The 20005-nt window shown below is 37.7% G+C and overlaps 1 protein-coding gene across 2 annotated transcripts in view; it reads right to left on the bottom strand.

The window, feature by feature from the left end:
* Positions 1-20005, bottom strand: part of IMMP2L (inner mitochondrial membrane peptidase subunit 2) — an 877737-nt gene that overhangs the window by 830757 nt on the left and 26975 nt on the right. For both annotated transcript variants that reach the window (XM_032401754.1, XM_032401755.1), the window contains exon 3: positions 9811-9947. In XM_032401754.1, the coding sequence (XP_032257645.1) occupies positions 9811-9945 (135 nt within the window). In that variant the 5' untranslated portion in view covers positions 9946-9947. The remainder of the gene's footprint in view (positions 1-9810; positions 9948-20005) is intronic.

The following is a 20005-nucleotide window of genomic DNA, read 5'->3' as shown; positions in this document are numbered from 1 at the left end:
AGTTTCAGAAGAATAGATATTAATTCTTCTTTAAATGTTTGGTAGAATTCCCCTGGGAAGCCATCTGGCCCTGGGCTTTTGTTTGTTGGGAGATTTTTGGTTACTGCTTTAATTTCCTTAGTGGTTATAGGTCTGTTCAGGTTTTCTGTTTCCTCCTGGTTCAGTTGGGTAGTTCCTTTTATAAAATCTTTTATACTATTCATGTTTACAGTCATATTCTATCTCTTCATCGTATTTACCCTTATTTTTGTACATATATAAGTTTTTCTTTCTTTAAAATTTTAGGAGGCAGTTTCTTCTAACAGACCAAAATACACCCAAAATCTAGTGTGTGGCACTGATCTATTCACCAGCCTGATCATATTTGATCATATTCTTTTTTGTTTTTTTCTTTTTTCGTTCTTTCCCTTTCTGTTCCCCCAGTTTCAGGTCTCTTCTGACTTATTTAGTGTATATTTTTCTGGGGTTGTTGTTACCCTGTTAGCATTTTGTTCTCTCATTCATCTGTTCTCCTCTGGACAAAATGACAAGCAGAAAAACTCACCTCAAAAAAAAAGAACAAGAGGCAGTACCGACTCCCAGGGACCTAATCAATACAGACATTAGTAAGATGTCAGAACTAGAGTTCAGAATGGTGATTATAAAGATACTAGCTGGGCTTGAAAAAAGCATAGAAGATACTAGAGAAACCCTTTCTGGAGAAATAAAAGAACTAAAATCTAACCAAGTTGAAATCAAAAAGGCTATTAATGAGGTGCAATCAAAAATGGAGCCTCTAACTGCTAGGATAAATGAGGCAGAAGACAGAATTAGTGATATAGAAGACCAAATGATGGGGAATAAAGAAGCTGAGAAAAAGAGAGATAAACAACTACTGGATCACGAGGGCAGAATTCGAGGTAAGTGATACCATAAGATGAAACAATATTAGAATAATTGGGATCCCAGAAGAAGAAGAGAGAGAGGGGCAGAAGGTATATTGGAGCAAATTATACCAGACAACTTCCCTAATTTGGGGAAGGAAACAAGCATCAAGATCCAGGAGGCACAGAGAAACCCCCCTCAAAATCAATAAAAATAGGTCAACACCCCGACATCTAATAGTAAAACTTACAAGTCTCAGAGACAAAGAGAAAATCCTGAAAGCAGCTCTGGAGAAGAGATCTGTAACCTGCAATGGTAGAAGCATTAGATTGGCAACAGACCTATCCACAGAGACCTGGCAGGCCAGTCAGGTCTCAACTGGTACCAAAAGATTGGGATCATTCCCTGCATATTTTTAGACCACAATGCTTTGAAACTAGAACTCAATCACAAGAGGAAAGTCAGAAAGAATGCAAATACATGGAGGCTAAAGAGCATCCTACTAAAGAATAAATGGGTCAACCAGGAAATTAAAGAAGAATTTAAAAAATTCATGGAAACAAATGAAAATGAAAACACAACTGTTCTGGGGCACCTGGGTGGCTTAGTTGTTAAGCATCTGCCTTCAGCTCACGTCATGATCCCAGGGTCCTGGGATCGAGCCCCACATCAGGCTCCCTGCTCAGCAGGAAGCCTGCTTCTCCCTGTCCCACTCCCCCTGCTTGGGTTCCCTCTCTTGCTGTGTCTTTCTCTGTCAAATAAATAAATAAAATCTTAAAAAAAAAAAAAGAAAACACAACTGTTCAAAATCTTTGGGATGCAGCAAAGGCAGTCCTAAGAGGAAAGTATATAGCAATACAAGCCTTTCTCAAGAAACAAGAAAGGTCTCAAATACACAACAACCTAACCCTACACCTAAAGGAGCTGGAGAAATAACAGCAAATCAAGCCTAAACCCAGCAGGAGAAGAGAAATAATAAAAATCAGAGGAGAAATCAATGAAACAGAAACCAAAAGAACAGCAGAACAGATCAACGAAACTAGGAGCTGGTTCTTTGAAAGAATTAATAAGATTGATAAACCCCTGGCCATACTTATCAAAAAGAAAAGAGAAATGACCCAAATAAATAAAATCATGAATGAAAGAGGAGAGATCATAACCAACACCAAAGAAATACAAACAATTGTAAGAATATATTATGAGCAACTATATGCCAGCAAATTAGATAATCTGGAAGAAATGGATGCATTCCTAGAGATGTATCAACTACCCAACTGAACCAGGAAGAAACAGAAAACCTGAACAGACCTATAACCACTAAGGAAATTAAAGCAGTAACCAAACATCTCCCAACAAACAAGAGCCCAGGGCCAGATGGCTTCCCAGGGGAATTCTACCAAACATTTAAAGAAGAATTAATACCTATTCTTCTGAAACTGTTCCAAAGAATAGAAATGGAAGGAAAACTTCCAAACTCATTTTATGAGGCCAGCATTACTTGATCCCAAAATCAGACAAAGACCCCATCAAAAAGGAGAATTAACAGACCAATATCCCTCATGAACATGGATGCAAAAATTCTCACCAAAATACTAGCCAAGAGGATACAACAGTACATTAAAAGGATTATTCACCATGACCAAGTGGGATTTATTCCTGGGCTGCAAGGTTGGTTCAACATCCGCAAACCAATCAATGTGATACAATACATTCATAAAAGAAAGAACAAGAACCATATGATCCTCTCAGTAGATGCAGAAAAAGCATTTGGCAAACTACAGCTCCTTTCTTGATTAAAACTCTTCAGAGTGTAGGGATAGAGTGTACATACCTCAATATCATAAAAGCCATCTATGAAAAACCCACAGCGAATATCATTCTCAATGGGGAAAAACTGACAGCTTTCCCCCTAAGGTCAGGAACATGGCAGGGATGTCCACTATCACCACTACTATTCAACATAGTACTAGAAGTCCTAGCCACAGCAATCAGACAACAAAAAGAAATCAAAGGCATCCGAATCCACAAAGAAGAAGTCAAACTCTCACTCTTTGCAGATGATATGATACTTTATGTGGAAAACCCAAAAGACTCCACCCCAAAACTGCTAGAACTCATACAGGAATTCAGTAAAGTGGCAGGATATAAAATCAATGCACAGAAATCAGTGGCATTCCTATACACCAACAACAAGACAGAAGAAAGAGAAATTAAGGAGTCGATCCCATTTACAACTTCACCCAAAACCATAAGATACCTAGGAATAAATCTAACCAAAGAGGCAAAGAATCTGTACTCAGAAAACTATAAAATACTCATGAAAGAAATTGAGGAAGACACAAAGAAATGGAAAAACGTTCCATGCTCATGGGTTGGAAGAACAAATATTGTGAGGATGTCAATGCTACCTAGAGCAATCTACACATTCAATGCAATCCCCATCAAAATACCATCCACTTTTTTCAAAGAAATGGAACATATAATCCTAAAATTTGTATGGAACCAGAAAAGACCCCCAATAGCCAGAGGAATGTTGAAAAAGAAAAGCAAAGCTGGTGGCATCACAATTCCGGACTTCAAGCTCTATTACAAAGCTGTAATCATCAAGACAGTATGGTACTGGCACAAAAACAGACACATAGATCAATGGAACAGAATAGAGACCCCAGAAATGCACCCTCAACTCTATGGTCAACTAATCTTCAACAAAGGAGGAAAGAATGTCCAATGGAAAAAAGACAGTCTCTTCAACAAATAGTATTGGGAAAATTGGACAGCCACATGCAGAAGAATGAAACTGGACCATTTCCTTACACCACACACAAAAATAAACTCCAAATGGATGAAAGACCTAAATGTGAGACAGGAGTCCATCAAAATCCTAGAGAACACAGGCAGCAACCTCTTCCACCTCAGCCATAGCAACTTTTTCCTAGAAACATTGCCAAAGGCAAGGGAAGCAAGGGCAAAAATGAACTATTGGGATTTCATCAAGATAAAATCTTTTGCACAGCAAAGGAAACAGCCCACAAAACCAAAAGACAACCGACAGAATGGGAGAAGATATTTGCAAATGACATATCAGATAAAGGGCTAGTATCCAAAATCTTTAAAGAACTTATCAAACTCAACACCCAAAGAACAAATAATCCAATCAAGAAATGGGCAGAAGACATGAACAGACATTTTTCCAAAGAAGATATCCAAATGGCCAACAGAAACATGAAAAAGTGCTCAACATCGCTCAGCATCAGGGAAATCCAAATCAAAACCTCAATGAGATACCACCTCACACCAGTCAGAATGGCTAAAATTAACAAGTCAGGAAACGACAGATGTTGGTGGGGATCCGGAGAAAGGGGAACCCTCCTACACTGTTGGTGGGAATGCAAGCTAGTAAAGCCAATCTGGAAAACAGTATGGAGTTCTTCAAAAAGTTGAAAATAGAGCTACCATACAACCCAGCAATTGTACTACTGGGTATTTACCCCAAAGATAAAAATGTAGTGATCCGAAGGGGTACATGCACCCCAATGTTTATGGCAGCAATGTCCACAATAGCCAAACTATGGAAAGAGCCAAGATGTCCATCAACAGATGAATGGATAAAGAAGATGTGCCATATATATATATATATATATATATATATATATATATACACACACATACATTATGTATGGAATATTAGGCAGCCATCAAAAAAAACAAAAACAAAAAAAACAAAATCTTGCCATTTGCAACGACGTGAATGGAACTAGAAGGTATTACGCTAAGTGAAATAAGTCCATCAGAGAAAGACATGTATCATATGATCTCACTGATATGAGGAATTCTTAATCTCAAGAAACAAACTGAGGGTTGCTGGTGTGGTGGGGGGTGGGAGGGATGGGGTGGCTGGGTGATGGACATTGGGAAGGGTATATGCTATAGTGAGCGCTGTGAATTGTGTAAGACTGATGAATCACAGACCTGTACCTCTGAAACAAATAATACATTATATGTTAATAAAAAAAAAAAAAAGATAGTAGAAAGGGAAAAATGAAGGAGGGGAAATCAGAGGGGGAGATGAACCATGAGAGACTATGGACTCTGAGAAACAAATTGAGGGTTCTAGAGGGGAGGGGGCTGGGGGGGTGGATTAGCCTTGTGATGGGTATTAAAGAGGGCACGTAATGAATGGAGCACTGGGTGTTATACACAAACAATGAATCATGGAACACTACATCAAAAACTAATGATGTAATGTATGGTGATTAACATAATAAAATAAAATTTTTTTTAAAAAGTAAAGATTTCTTGTAAGAGGGAATCCTGGAAACAAGCCTCTCCTATTAAATCCCAAGCCAGCAGAATTCTAAAAAGACATAAGAAACAGTTCTCATGCAAAATTTGCTACCAAAGTGAATTTCCAGTGTTGCTATAACACCGTTTATTCAATACACTCCAAAAAGACTGGTATTATATTTCTCTTTAATGAGATTTGATCTTTCAGTCCTTGGATTTTCTTAAGTAACATGTCTACAAGTTGCAGAGTGACCTCTAAGAAAAGCCACTCTAAAGTGATGATCCAAGTGGCCCTGGATGACTCCAACTTAAAGACATCTAAAATGGATCAACCCATTCCAGAATTCAGTGACTCAAAATTTCAATCTATTCCAATATTGTCAGTCTTTGACTCCAAAGACTAGGGTCATTATAGGTAGACTCAAAGGTGAAAAACAATTTTTTAGATTACCTCTGAAGTCAACCAAGTATCGTTGGAGTCATAGTGGCTGTGGTATGTGTACTCACCTACTCACTATTCTTCCTTCCCTCTTCACTTTGCCATGACTCCCCGATCTCACGGACTTTGGGTTTTGACACGTGACTTACTTTGACCAATGGAACGTGAACAGAAGAGTAGAAGTTCTGAACTGAAGCTTTAAGAGGTTCTGAGTGTTTCTACTCACCCTCTGATATCCTGCTATCACCCGTGAGAACATACCCCAAGCAGCCATGGCTCCTTCCATGTAGGTCCCACAGTGAAAGATACATGAAGTGGAGTGAACCAAACCCATAGTGCAGAGTGACTACAGTTAATCTACTGACCCATGAGCAAGAAATAATGATCTGAATGCAAGCAATTGAAATCTTAGTGTAGTTTATTGCTATAGTAAAAGTTAATACCGTGACCAACAATAAAAAGGCTCAAGGTATTATTCTCTGGTACCACTCTATTCCAAATTAAAACTTACAGGTCCATGCTCCAAAATAGTATGCTAAAGCAAACCGGTTTTCATTTCAGTACCAGGCACTGGCCAAATATGTCTGACAGCTTGATATCTTCTCGTCTGAAAATGTATCCATTATTGAGTTAATAACTTTGAACCTCTTCTACTAAAGTAAAAGTACATTGAAGACAGAATCCGTACCTCATTTGCCATCCCCCTATAGCACCTAAAAGAGTGTTTCACACTTCGTAGCCATTTGATAAATGATTCCCTATTCCAACTCAAAGTTACCACTGCTTTTCATTATTGTCCATATCTCAAAATGACCTCCTGAGTCACAAAATGATTCATATATTTGAAATGACAGAAATGACTAGATATGATCTTTCCACCTGAATACACGGGAATTCTAAAGCACTACACAATGAATGATTCTCAAGACTGGTAACCTACACCAACATGAATTCCTTTGAAATGGCACAGATTCCTTCAATGAATACTAAGATGTAGAATGACATATCTCATGGTGCTACACACAAACATGCCACAGAGATGTGTCAGCACTCAAGGGTACAGCTCCAAGGGAGGTCTCACAAAGGGGCCTAGCAACGCCTTCCGGGGAGCACATTTCTGTCTTGAGTCTCTTTCACACTGGTCCTCTGTGCCACTCTGCCTCCTGCTCATTGTACCAGTTGTCTCATTTTCTCCATCATCCTCTACTACCCAACCAACCCAGGTTACTTTCTTTCCTCTTCTTCTCCACACTTCATTTTTTGCCACTTGCTTTTTCTACCTTTCTCTCATACTTCTAAACCTGGTACAAGAAGGCATCACCACACATCCAGAGAACTCCCTTCCTTCACAACAAATCAACCAGCTGCCAAATACCAGATATAATTCTCAGGCTTCACAGTCAATAAAAGCAGGTGTGTTCCTTGCAAGATGCTCGGGGACTTCCAGAGATTTCCACACACCCTGCAAGCTATTTAGTACTTGTGTCATTACAGAAAATTGAAGATAAGAAATTTTGTCAAATTTTTGGTCAAAAATTCTGCTGAACTCCATGGTCTAAACATGTCCAGTTCATCAAAGCTGTACAGTAGCAAAGACGTCTTCAAAAATGCTTCATTAATTAATCACTATATCCCATGATTGCAATTTCTGCTCCTAATTAAGTATGTTTTAGTAATATCTCATGAAATTATAAATAAATTCTCTATTATACTTAGGAGTCAAAAAATCCTAAAATACAGACCCAACTGTAATAAACATACATCTCTATTTTTTTCCCAGAATACCCTTTCCTCTTTTATTCTGAAAATACCGTACACTTTCTTTGGGAAATGTCACCCCTAACTTACCCTGAAAACTGAAGGCCCATGGAACAATGTGATTCAAATATATACCGTCATTTTCTTACTGAGCCTACCCACAGGCTAGGGGTGTGTACCTGTCTGAAGCTGGGCATGGCACTCTAACCCATTGGTGAAAGTTGATCTATATTTGTATAGATAATGGCATGTGACTGAAACAATAAATCACAGTCTTTTCCCAAGATCTTTCAAAGTGAAATAAAGGCAAGAGGAGAAATCTCTCTCAATTGGTGATGAAATGAGGCATCTTAAAGCAGCCATGTGCCCTGCATGGTAGAGAAAGCCAGTTTGAGAGAATGAAGCCAAGATGCAGACAGAAACAGACGGCAGAAACACAGAAGACGGAGCACCCTGCAGTGTCCAAATCCCCGGACCAGTTGTCCCTGATGATTGTCACACTTCTGCCTTCCTCCTGGGTACATAATAAGCCTTCCAATAAACTCTCCTGTATATCTAACTCAATTCAAGCTGTTTTCCTGTAATCAGTAGCCAAGGAAATTCTACATAATATACCAAACAAACTACAAGGTAACAAATTTGACTTCTTGGGAGTAGGGTCCAGGAACACTGTAAGAAATGTATCTGCAGCAAATGTAGCTGCAGCAAAAAATCTGAGTTAACAGACTGGCATTTAAGAATGACACTATTTAACACTTTCTTCACTGCCTTCTTAACTAGGGATAAGCCTTGTCTTTTCATAAGACAATCAATTTCTTATATTTTTTTAATGAATTCCCTCTTAGCACAAACCATGAACATAGATGTTCAGTGGGTGTATACTGGGCTAAAACATGAAGATTAGGATACTATGACTGCCATACGATCCTCTGGAATATCATCAGTTCCAAGGTAAGAAGGCTTTGTGTTCTGGAAAAATCTACCTCGGAATAGTAATGGTTGTATAGCAAAACAGCACTCACTACCAGAACTCAGGAAGAGATCTGATTTTCAATACAAAAATTACATTTAAAAGAGCAAACTCATTCTAACTCCTCAAAGCTGATACCTATGCCCTTAACTAGTTCTGACTAAAAAAAAGGAAAAACAAAATGGTTATTCTTTATATAACTTTAAGCTCTTACAAGTTTATATATTCATTTTACTTATTTGTTTTATACAGCTATTTAGCACAATGTGAACTTAATACGTGCTCATAATGGAAGAAAACAAATCATATCACAAAATGCAAACTCTTCTTAATTATATAAACTTACTCACACGGCTAGGTTCTAGACATCAATTTTAGAACAACAAAGTCTTCTCTAAGTTATTCCAGAAGACTACTTTAGAACAACAAAGTCTTCTCTAAGTTATTCCAGAAGACTATTTGCATACAAGTTTTGGAAATCTCCACTGCAAAATTCTTCCAATATAAACTGCATTTAATCTTTTCAATTAGCAACATGCTTAGAGAACACACCCAGAATATCTGGGACCAGTGCTCTAGACTTTTCTACCTACTATAAGTGTATATGCTTATACACATATGCATACATACATATGTACACATACATATATATACATGAATACATATGTGTATTTATGTATATATACACACTTGAGTATGTGTATACATATAGTATGTATATTTTTTATCATATATACATATTTTGGGTGTGTGTACATATATATACAACTGATATACATATGGACAATGAGGTAGATATAGTAACTATATATATGTGTGTATATATATGTGTATGTATGTGTATATATATATATATGCACACACACAGTAACTGAATTTGACCCAAACCCATCCTGCAACTAATAATTTGGTCTTAAAAGGATATTTAAGTGTGGATTCAAATATAGATAATTAAAATATCTTAAAATCCCAGGCCATATCCACAGAAAATGGTGTCATTTAGGAAAATTTCCTTAGACTCTCTACTTACAATCCTAAAATACATAAACTAAAATAAAAACTTAAAAAAACCTATAGATATAGAGAACTATTTGATAATTATGTTTATTCACCTCTACCCTGTTTATAATATGACCACATTAAAAGACCTTTTAAGGGCGCCTGGGTGGCTCAGATGGTTAAGCGTCTGTCTTCGGCTCAGGTCATGATCCCAGGGTCCTGGGATCGAGTCCCACATCGGGCTCCCTGCTCCTTGGGAGCCTGCTTCTCTCTCTCTCTCTGTCTCTCATGAATAAATAAATAAAATCTTTAAAAAAAAATAAATAAATAAATAAAAGACCTTTTAAAAAAATTTAGTAAAGTTAAATTTCAGGTCAAGGCCTTTTCTAAAACTTTTCTGGTCCCATCATAGAAATAATATACAGAAATCCCACCGCTAGTACATGAGAAACCATGAAGCATGTGCTATAAAGAACAAAGCCACATTCGTTTTTACCTGCATTGATGCTCCCTCCACTCTTGCCACACAGGCCACCCGGTCCAGGAAAGTCACGGCCACGGGCACCGCCACAAAAAAGCCCTTAAAGAAGGCCTTGGCGTACCTTCTCACCCAGCCTTGTGACTGTGCCATACCTGAAAACAAGTACAAAATTAGCCTCAAAAAAGGTAAAAAAGAAAAAACAAAAACAGCACAGGAAAAGTAAGAGTTAAGGGAAAACAACCTCATCTCTTAATAACTTTCACACTCATCCCTATAAGCAGTGGAATAAATCTGACTTAAATCCCAAAGGCAAATACACTAACTCAGGTTAACTCTTTTCAGTAACTGAAGTCCACTTGATAACTTCAGTGGAAACTTTCTCTTCACAAAGCAGTAAGTTAGAAAACAAATAAGCATTCCAAGAGTAAATCCCTTCAGGTTGCTGACTGTTAGAGTGGAGCTGCTTCTTCCTCTCCTGACATCTGTTCTCGTCCACAGTCACACAAGTTTCAGAGGCACACAGGGCTGCCTGGCCTCCCTTGCAGCTAAGTGTTACCATGTAACTAGGTCTGATGAATGGCGTATGAGTAAAAATGATAAATTTCCACACTGTGCCCTGAAAAGGAGAATGCCCTCCTCTTCATGTTTCCCTTTTTACAATACCATGATAACAAGGTGGTGGTAGAGACAGGAGTAGCCATCTCAAGTTAAAGATGGCAAAGCAACAAAATAGAAGGGTCCTGGGTCCCCAGCACCATGGAGGCACTGTAATTGTGCTGCACTCACTTACCCTGTAACCACCTAATTTTCAGATTTTTCTAGGGATAAGCAATCCTTTAATTGTCTCATGCAATGAAAAACAAAATAGTGAGAGATAAGATATGCTACACTACCAGACCAAAGAGAGCCGAACACAGTCCAAGAGATGGAGAAACTTCATGGTTGGGAAAGATAAATGATCGTTTTGTTCAGTCTTACTTAGACAAGCTCCATGTGCTACCCAAGATTGAAGGAGGAGGTGAAGGGGATGATGAGGTTAGAGGTCTCTTGACCTCTCCTTCTTTGCAGCGTGCAACTAGATCAGAGCAACTGAAAAGTTCCCTAACACAACCACAAGGCTTGTTTAGCCCTAAACCTACAGGTCAGTTTGCTTCCAAGGGATGACCTAAAATTTCTTGTCCTCTGAGAGCAGGTTCAAAAGGGTCCAGAAATGCAATTCACACCAAGCATATATCAGAAAGGCATATACTGGGACAGTGTTTACGCTTTTCATGTTTAAGTTCCCAAAAGTCACACTTCCAATGAGAGCAGTGTTATGATAATATTAATATTATACACATGAAAAGAAACCAAAAATAGATAAGAATATAAGAAGGAAAAGAAAAAGACTAAAAAATATATTCATGAACAATAGAGGGAGAGGGAGGGAGAAAATGAGTAAATATAAATACAGAAATAAGTATAATTATTTACTTATTTGCATAAGTGTATATTTAAAAAGCAGAAAAATTACAGTTAAATTCAGTCCAACTACTCATATCTGAAGATTTTACCCAATGACCTATATAACTTAAACTTGAAAGGAGACACAGAGGAACATATAAAGAAAGGGTGGGACCACTTCCAAATAGCTTTATCCAAAAGACTTCACTTCTCACTTTATTTTAAAGGAATTTTTCCTTTAAAGGCACATACAAAAGAGGGTCACATGGTAATGAAGAATAGTCTTCTGATCCTGACAGAGCAAAAGAATTCTCCAGAGTTATCAGTATAGGACAATGGCTTTCAAACTGTTTCGACCATGTCCCACATTAAGAAATACATTCTATAGAGCAACCAAGTACTCAAGTACTAACTCATATACACACACAACTTACACATATATCCTCACAATGCAGCAAATAAGAACTGAAAACAGTTTCACAAAACTACTTATTCTTATTACATAATAGGCTATCATTTTAGTTTGTTCTGTTTCATTGGATGGGACAAGATGAACGTGGGGAGACCAAATTATTCTAGTGGTCCTGAGCAAGAGATGATGGTAGGCTGGACCACAGTGGTGGTGACAGAGATGGAATAAAATGAGCAGACATGGGGCGTCTGGCTGGCTCAGTCAGTGGAGCAGGCGACTCTTGATCTCGGGGTTGTGAGTTCCAGCCCCCCATTGCGTGTAGAGCTTACTTAAAAAAAAAAAAAATGAGCAGATTATGATATATATTTTGGAGGTTAAAATGACGTGATTGGACATGGACGGGCAATGGCGGGGGAGGGGAGAGGAGCTAAGAGAAGGTGTCAAGAGGCAGTAGTGACCTATGAAAGCACTGTTATTTTGTCATCCCCTTGAATTGCATTCCAAAGTAGTAAAAACATGCCCACAATTCAATTTATCAAACCTTTATTCAGTCCTACTAAGCACAAGGCCGTAAGTTAGGCGCTAGGAATTTAGGAGTGGAAAAGCAGATATGGTCTTTGCTCTCAAGGGGTTACACTGTACCAGGAAAGATGCCCCTAAATAAATATTTTAAATGGAAATGAGTATTGAAAAGGGCCAAGCCCTGGACCATGGGAATATGGAGCAAGGAATTCCTTCCATCAGAAAATGATCAGCAAAGGTCTCCCAAGGAAACATCAATCGAGGTGGGACCCGAGCATTTCAGGTACAAGGAGCAGCATGTGTGAAGGCCTAGGAGCAAAGTAAAATGTAGTTACTTAAGAAACTAACAGAAGTTCAATTTGGATAAAGTATATACACAATTTATTTGCTAATTTTCAATTTTTACTTTAGTAAACATTTAGTTATTGACGCTAAACACCAATGCTAAGGGAAGAGAATATAAAGATGGCTGGGCATACAATATAATATCATTTAAAAACTCTCACAAACAATACTTTATATTTTCTATGTAAATTTGTATAAGCATATAAAGGTATTTAAAATAGAATATTATTTGTATTATTGCGCTCATTGTTTACTAACCACTCATGTCACTTGTATAATTAGTAAAGTTTAGAGAGAGATGGAAAAAGCAGGCTTATCAGAATGCTGAGTGGTTCATCTTAGATGCTAGAAATGTAGATCATGACTATTTTCTTCTTTGAACTTCCATTGGTTTCTAACATTTAAAAAAGAAAGATGTGCTATGAAGTCACTTTAGTATATGGATACTACAGGATGATGCCAGTCCTGATCTATCTACTATTATGATAAACTACCCTTTCTTAGTCCAGTCTCTCTGCTGTTCTAAGGAGAACAAAAACATACTGAGTAAGATTCTTCCCTATTTATGCAGCAATCAACATATCTGACTGCAATTCTTTTATGTAGCCAAAATAGGCCATGTCGGAATATTATATGCTTTGGAAAACTTCTTGAGAGTTTGAAAAGCCTTAAAAAGTCTTACCTTTCTATTCACCCATAGTAGCATTTGGGTTCAAATAGGAAAATCTTGCTGACAATCTATATTACAACCAACTTGATAACTTGACTACTTTAAGTAATTAATAAACTGGCTTAAAACATGTAAACCTATGCTTGCCTAAATATTAAGCAAATATATACTTTATCAGGTCAAACAGGCTTAGACAACCAGAGGATTTAGACTCCAAAACAAAATGATAGGACAAATGAAAATAGAAAAACATGCTCTTATACATCTGTGGCTCTTAGAATTAAAAAAAGCAAACACATGACAGAATGAGAATATAAGTGTTATCTTTGCTGTTCCTTATTTCCTGCATGCATGGAGCTTCACTAAATGACTAGGGATATGTGCAGAATAGAAACTAGGAAGGCTTTCAAATATGATGATGCTGCAGCTATCCTAGTTATAAGGTAACATGCATGCTTACAATGTAAATTAAGGGGAAAAGAGAACGTAAGTTGTATTAGAATTGGAGTCCCAGAATTTTGAGCCTCCCCTCCTTTCCCAATATCCACTCTCTCATATACTGCTACTCCATTTGGTCACTGTGGCCCCCAGGAAGGATCATAGCAATGAGAGTCCGGGGCCCCGAGGTGGCCTATAACTTGCTGCATGTCTCACCAACTCACTTTCAGGCCTCAGTTTCCTGTCTGTAAAAAGAAAGAGGTTAGACTCAATTTCTAAGGTCCTTTCTGTGTCCAACATTCTTATTTCCATAAATATTTCAGTTGTTTCTCCAGGACTTCAGCAGATACTAAAGCTTTAAAAAGTCACTCAGATTACCACTAAGAAGAGACAGGAAGTTGCTTTTAGGTTTGAGACTCTAAGTGTTAAAAAGAAAAAAAAGACTTTGCTTTTATTAAACAGCTAGTTAAAAAAAAGAAAGAAAGAAACAGAGAAGAAACTGGAACAAGTGCAAATCATGTCAAAGAACATTTAATTATAGTGAAAGCCACTGCTCTTTCACTTCCTGTCCACACAAGTCCACTGCTGACCATCTCCTACACAACAAAGTCAAGACAAGTATTTTTCTATTGAGAGACTTTCAAAGGGTATGTGGGAGGAGTGCCAATCTGAAGGTGCACAGATTCTGCCCAAGCCAAGGGAAAAAATGAAGCTACCTTGCAAACAAGTTGTCACTATTTTCAGAGGCTCAAAACAAAAGCCTCAGCATGGTCCTGTCTTAACTGAATTGCAAAGAACACCTATACCACATAAAAGTCAAACATTTTTAAAAGCTTCTAACTATCACTAAAATAAACCATACGTAAATGAAACAAATATTACATTTCAATGTCAAGTCGTACAAATAAATTGTTTAAAGTTGTATGGCATTCACATTCTGTTAAAGTTTATGTATTTTTTTCTCTATAGAAATTGCCAAAGAATCATTGGAATGATCTGGTCTTTTGTTCACACCCTCAATGTTTAAAACCTCCATACTAATAAGCACCTAGCATCTGTTTCCTCTGAGAAAATTTCCGTTAAGCAATGACAATATGCTACTAAAACCATCACCAGCAAAAAGGGAAGAATTTTTATCAGTAACCTCATTCTCTAGTAACCATGCAAGTCATTTAGGTTCAAAACACTGTTCCTGAAAAAACTGATGCTTAAGTTGTAGGCACACCTGGTTCATTGCTGAACTGAGAATATTTTTAAATAAGCTTTCAGATTCAGTTGAAATCATATTTGCCACCTGCTATACAGCACCTGCAAGGGAAAGTTTCTTGGTGATGCTGACCTCAACCACATAATGACCTATACCATAAATGCCTCTTTTTCCTCTCATGACTTGTAATGACTCGATCATGCATGAATTCATCTAAAATGATTCTTAAACTTGCTTATTATTTAGCCTCTACAAAGTCACCCATCACTCATCCATAGAAACCAGGTGGATAAATACACCTCAAGTCATCCTAATTACAAATACTATTTTAAAATTGTGTGGGAGGTTTGAAGGTAAGAGAAAATAATAAATTATAAGGCAGTATCTCATATAAAATGTAATCTTTCAATCACAATAATAAGCCTGCACATTTGGATAACCAAATCAAGATTTTACTTCTAAACTCAAACTATATAACAAACTATGAACATCAGAGAATGTAAGAGCAGGGATCCAAGCAAATCAGACACCCAGTTCGCTGCTCACTCAATATATATTCATTGCTCACCTACTATGTATCTGGGAACTGTGCTAAGGGATGAGTACACAATGCACAACAAGGTAGGTGTGGTCCTGGGCCATACAGAACTTACATTTTCATTCTGGCTACATTGTCTACTTTGCTAGACACTATGCTAAGACACCAAAGGTAAAAAGACAGACCAAAGTCAAGTTCCTTCCAAGGGGGACTTGTTACAAGATCACAGGAAATGAGTAGATGACCATGCATGATCAGACTAACCTCCATGGATCTCTCCAGGAGCTCCTGCTACCAATAACCTCAATCTGCAAACAACCTAAGCATGTGCGAAACCAGGAGGAATTTGGATACATTTGGACTAACTAATGCAAGAGAAAAGTAATAATTAATGAACTAGAACAACTTTTTAAAAGATTTTATTTAAAAGAGAAAGGGAGAGAGAGAGAGAGCCCACGAGTGGGGTAAGGGGGGGAGAGGGGCAGAGGGAGAGGGAGAAGCAGACTCCCCGCTGAGCAGGGAGCCCCAGGCAGGGCTTGACCCCAGGACCCTGGGATCATGACCTGAGGCAAAGGCAGATGCTTAACCGACTGAGCCAACCAGGCACCCCTGAACGAGAACAATTTTGATTCTACTGGAAGCAGATCTGGGAAAGTAATCTATGGAAACCAATTTAAAAAAAATTCAGGGCCACCTTGCTCCTTTCACTTTACAAATAAACAATACCTTATAAAATAGACAATTGGTAATCTTCAGAATGTGAACTCCAGCATCAATTCCTTTATCTTTTAACTCATGTGATTTAGCAGTTCTCACTCAAAAATTCTCAGGGCAAAATGGTAAGAAAAAACAAAGAATAAAGAAAAACTAGCCAAGGGGCACCTGGGTGGCTCAGTCGTTAAGTGTCTGCCTTCGGCTCAGGTCATGATCCCAGGGTCCTGGGATTGAGCCCCACATCAGGCTCCCTGCTTGGTGGGAGGCCTGCTTCTCCCTCTCCCACTCCTGCTTGTATTCCCTCTCTCGCTGTCTCTCTCTCTCTGTCAAATAAATAAAATCTTAAAAAAAAAAAAAGAAAGAAAGAAAAACTAGCCAAAAATAACAAAGGGGATAAATGTAATGGAGTTAGACATAAATCGAACCATGTTCTGGCAAAGATACCCAATAAAAGTCAACACTAGTAGCCTAGCGAAGATAATAATGGTCCTCTGTCTTGACCTAAAACTGCTTCTTTGATAGAGATAATTGTAATTCCCTATTGGTAAACTGATGAGCATTTGGATACCAAGAGAGTAGAGATTAAAATTGACATATTTAATTTTAAGTCAGGAATGTTTAAACACAAATGAATTCCAGGGTTATGTTCTACTATACCTGGTGTTGAGAGAAAACACAACCAGAAAACAACTAAGATATGCAACTTCATGAGTTTTTGGTAAGGACTCCAATTTGCAAATGTACAGCATTTATGCCCACCTTTCCCTCTGCCTCAGAAAAGGAGTCCCCCCTCTATCCAAGGAGAGGCCAGCAGTGCTCTGCGGAGGGAGCATCAGCAAAGAGGGAAAGTCAGTATAAAGTTGGTGGCCTCTGAATCTAACTGACCTTAGTTCAAATCATGATTCAATCATGTGACTTTGGACAAATTGTTGTTTGGCTTGCTGAGCCACAATTCTTTCACCTGAGAAAACTTGCAGGGTGTTTTGGAGGTATTAAATGTTCACACATGTTGTTCTGCTTAAGCAAGCATTTGTATGAAGAAAAAAAAATAAAGTCCCATAAAGCTAGTATCTGAATACAGTATATGTACATTAGAGAACAATGACTGGATCATCAAATAAAAGGTATTTCTGCAGGTAAAAGCATTAGCCATGTCTAAAAAAAGGAACTCGCAATAACAAATCGAAAAAGAACAATAGACTTAAGGATGTTTGTTACATGCAATAAAACCAGTAAAGCCAATCATCTAGGTAATGGATATCTACTAAACAGAGTGATACTTTTGTTCTGCTTTGAACTTAATCTTGTTCTGGCATTTAACTGGTTAGGGACTATCATATTTAGTGATATTGGCTAATTAACAAAAATTATGGCTTGCCAACATCTCAGCACTATCTTAGGTGATTTGAGGTTTTTTTTAAAGCAGAATAAAGGAAAAATATGACTCAGTGCCAGAACTGGACCACAGGAAGAAGTTATATAATGGCCATTGGAAGGAGGAGGAGGAGGAGAAGAAGAAGAAGGAAGAAGAAGAAGGAGGAGGAGGAGGAGGAGGAAGATAGGTGCTGAAATTCCAAGGAAAAAATTCACGAGAAAGAGTGGAAAGAAAAAAATGAATTTAAATGTAAAAGGTGGGTTTAAGAATGTCTGCTAAAAAATAACTTTTCTATACTTTTAAAAATTGCCATTAAAATGTTGGAAATAAAAGAAGGATAAATTATATTTGGTAAATTTCTGAGACAAGAGGAAAATACGATTCTGAAAGTAAAGGTTTATCTGTGGCCTATCTGAGATAGATGCTGGCCAGACCAAGAAACAGGATATATGTTAAGAGAATTGAGGAATAAGACTGTATTTAATACTTATTTTTTATTTTGCTATGTTTCGTCCCTTAGCAATATGGAAACCCTCATGACTCCAATATTTTTGAAAACCATATAAAACTAAATCCATAATACTGTGGTATTATGAGCCTCTCCAAAAGCCGGCTCAGTCCACCCTAATCCCGTAAATTATCTTTATCCTTTAACTCCAAATGGACACCATTTGACCACATTTACAACTAAGGCCCAATATCAAATTTCAGTTATTAAAATGCCATAAATTCTGCAAAAAATAGTTTACCATAAAAATTAACAGGCAAGTGAATAGCTTTCTATAGAGTGAGTAAAATCCTACTAAATGATAGCCATTAGCAAGAAGAAGCTTGGTAAGCTTTAACTCTAATAATCACAAAATTTCGGTATCAACACGGCACTCTACTTTTTTTTAGTTTAATAGAAAAGCATAACTGCTGTCATTAAGTGGAAGCTAAAGGCAATGAGGATTTTAAGCTAACAATGTGGCAACTTAAATGTATGTGTAAATGAAACAGACGAGGTACTCATCTACAACCCAAACAAAGTAATTAGAGAATTTTGGACTTTTCACCATAAGCCTATTTATTCCTGAAACAATAACATTTTGAATTAGCAAAAGAACATACTTCCAATACCAGAATACTTACTGAGTAGTTTTAAAAAAAAAAAATTATTTAGCATTTCACTACATGTGAAATTGGCTTTTAAAAAATTAAGATAGCCTATAAAAGAAAAAAGCATCCTCCTCAAAAACAAATCTCAAAACCCTTCAAAAATCAAAACTAAGAAATAGGAGTGAAGGGAAATAATGAGAAGAATATAACATTGAGAACCTAAAAAAAAAGAAGGGCACAAAGTAAATAAGAAGAATATTGGAAAGTAAGCATCAGGCAATAACATGAGTAATGGGAAAATGTCACTGAAAACACCAGGTGACACGCAGTTCCTAGAGCACAATTACCTGAGGTATCAGCTTTGCTGTTCCTTACCTATCTTCACGATCTCAGATTCTGGCCCACTCTCTAATAACTGCTTCATATTCATTTCTCTTGGCCACTATTCACACTAACCCTATTTCTGCCCTATTTTTAAATGGTACAGGGTCTCTAATGGGTTCAACAGTAAGTGCAATAAGCAATTTTTTAAAAGAGCATGATTTCAGGGTCTCATGAAAATCCTATTCCGACCTCTACCCTTCATGCCTCAAATAAACTGCTTTCTTTACTGGGCTACAAATGCCTTTAAGTGAATATAAAACATCAGCTCAAATTCACATTAAGAGATAAGGAGAAAAACATGGCTTTTCCTTTGATCAGGGTTGGGAATGGGAAGTAGGAAGGTTTCTCAAAATAACCAAGGCCAACCAGACCCTAAAGGGGCAAAGATGAAAAACCAAGGTAATAAAAAAAAAAAAAAAAAAGTGGGACTGGAAAATACAATGGAACCAGCAAACTTAGGGCCAGACCAGGGACTATTATTACTCTTTACAGAATGATAAAGATAAAAATTAGAAACACAGGCTCCCCCAGCAGGGAAGTATATTAAAGCTCTGATTAGTCTGTCAAAAATAAAACCTGTCCAAATGGTCGCTTTGGAAGGTTGCCCACAGCCCATCTACGGCAGCTGCATGCCCACGGGGAGCTCAAACAAGAGCCGTGCAGGCTCAGTGCTGGATAAATAAGGATGCAAGCCAGATGAGAAGATTTACGCAATGTAAGGTAAAAGCCATAGTAACTGATGCCTTTGGAAGAAGTAGCTATGGTCCTTTAAATTTACAAGTGCAAGCGTAGGGGGCAGGGTGCACACACTTGTTGAAATGGCAACAAAGACCAGGCTGGCAACATAAGTTTAAAAAAAAAAAAAAATAGCTGCCAAGAGGTCAGAGTACCAAGAGGCTCATCCCATGCAGCCTGGAGACTAAGGCAGATGGAGCACAGCACTTCTGGACTCAAGTGTCTGCTGAACAGAAAGTCTAGGGATCATAATGAGTCCCTGGTGAGCATACAGCATATGGAGCTGAGATGTTACTTAGATTGCTCCCCACACATAACTGCCTTATTTT

The sequence above is a fragment of the Phoca vitulina genome, unplaced genomic scaffold (genome assembly GCF_004348235.1).
Source record: "Phoca vitulina isolate PV1807 unplaced genomic scaffold, GSC_HSeal_1.0 scaffold4, whole genome shotgun sequence".
Lineage (NCBI taxonomy): Eukaryota > Metazoa > Chordata > Mammalia > Carnivora > Phocidae > Phoca > Phoca vitulina.
The sequence above is the reverse complement of the archived record's forward strand: the minus strand, read 5'-3'. Positions and strand labels throughout refer to the sequence as shown.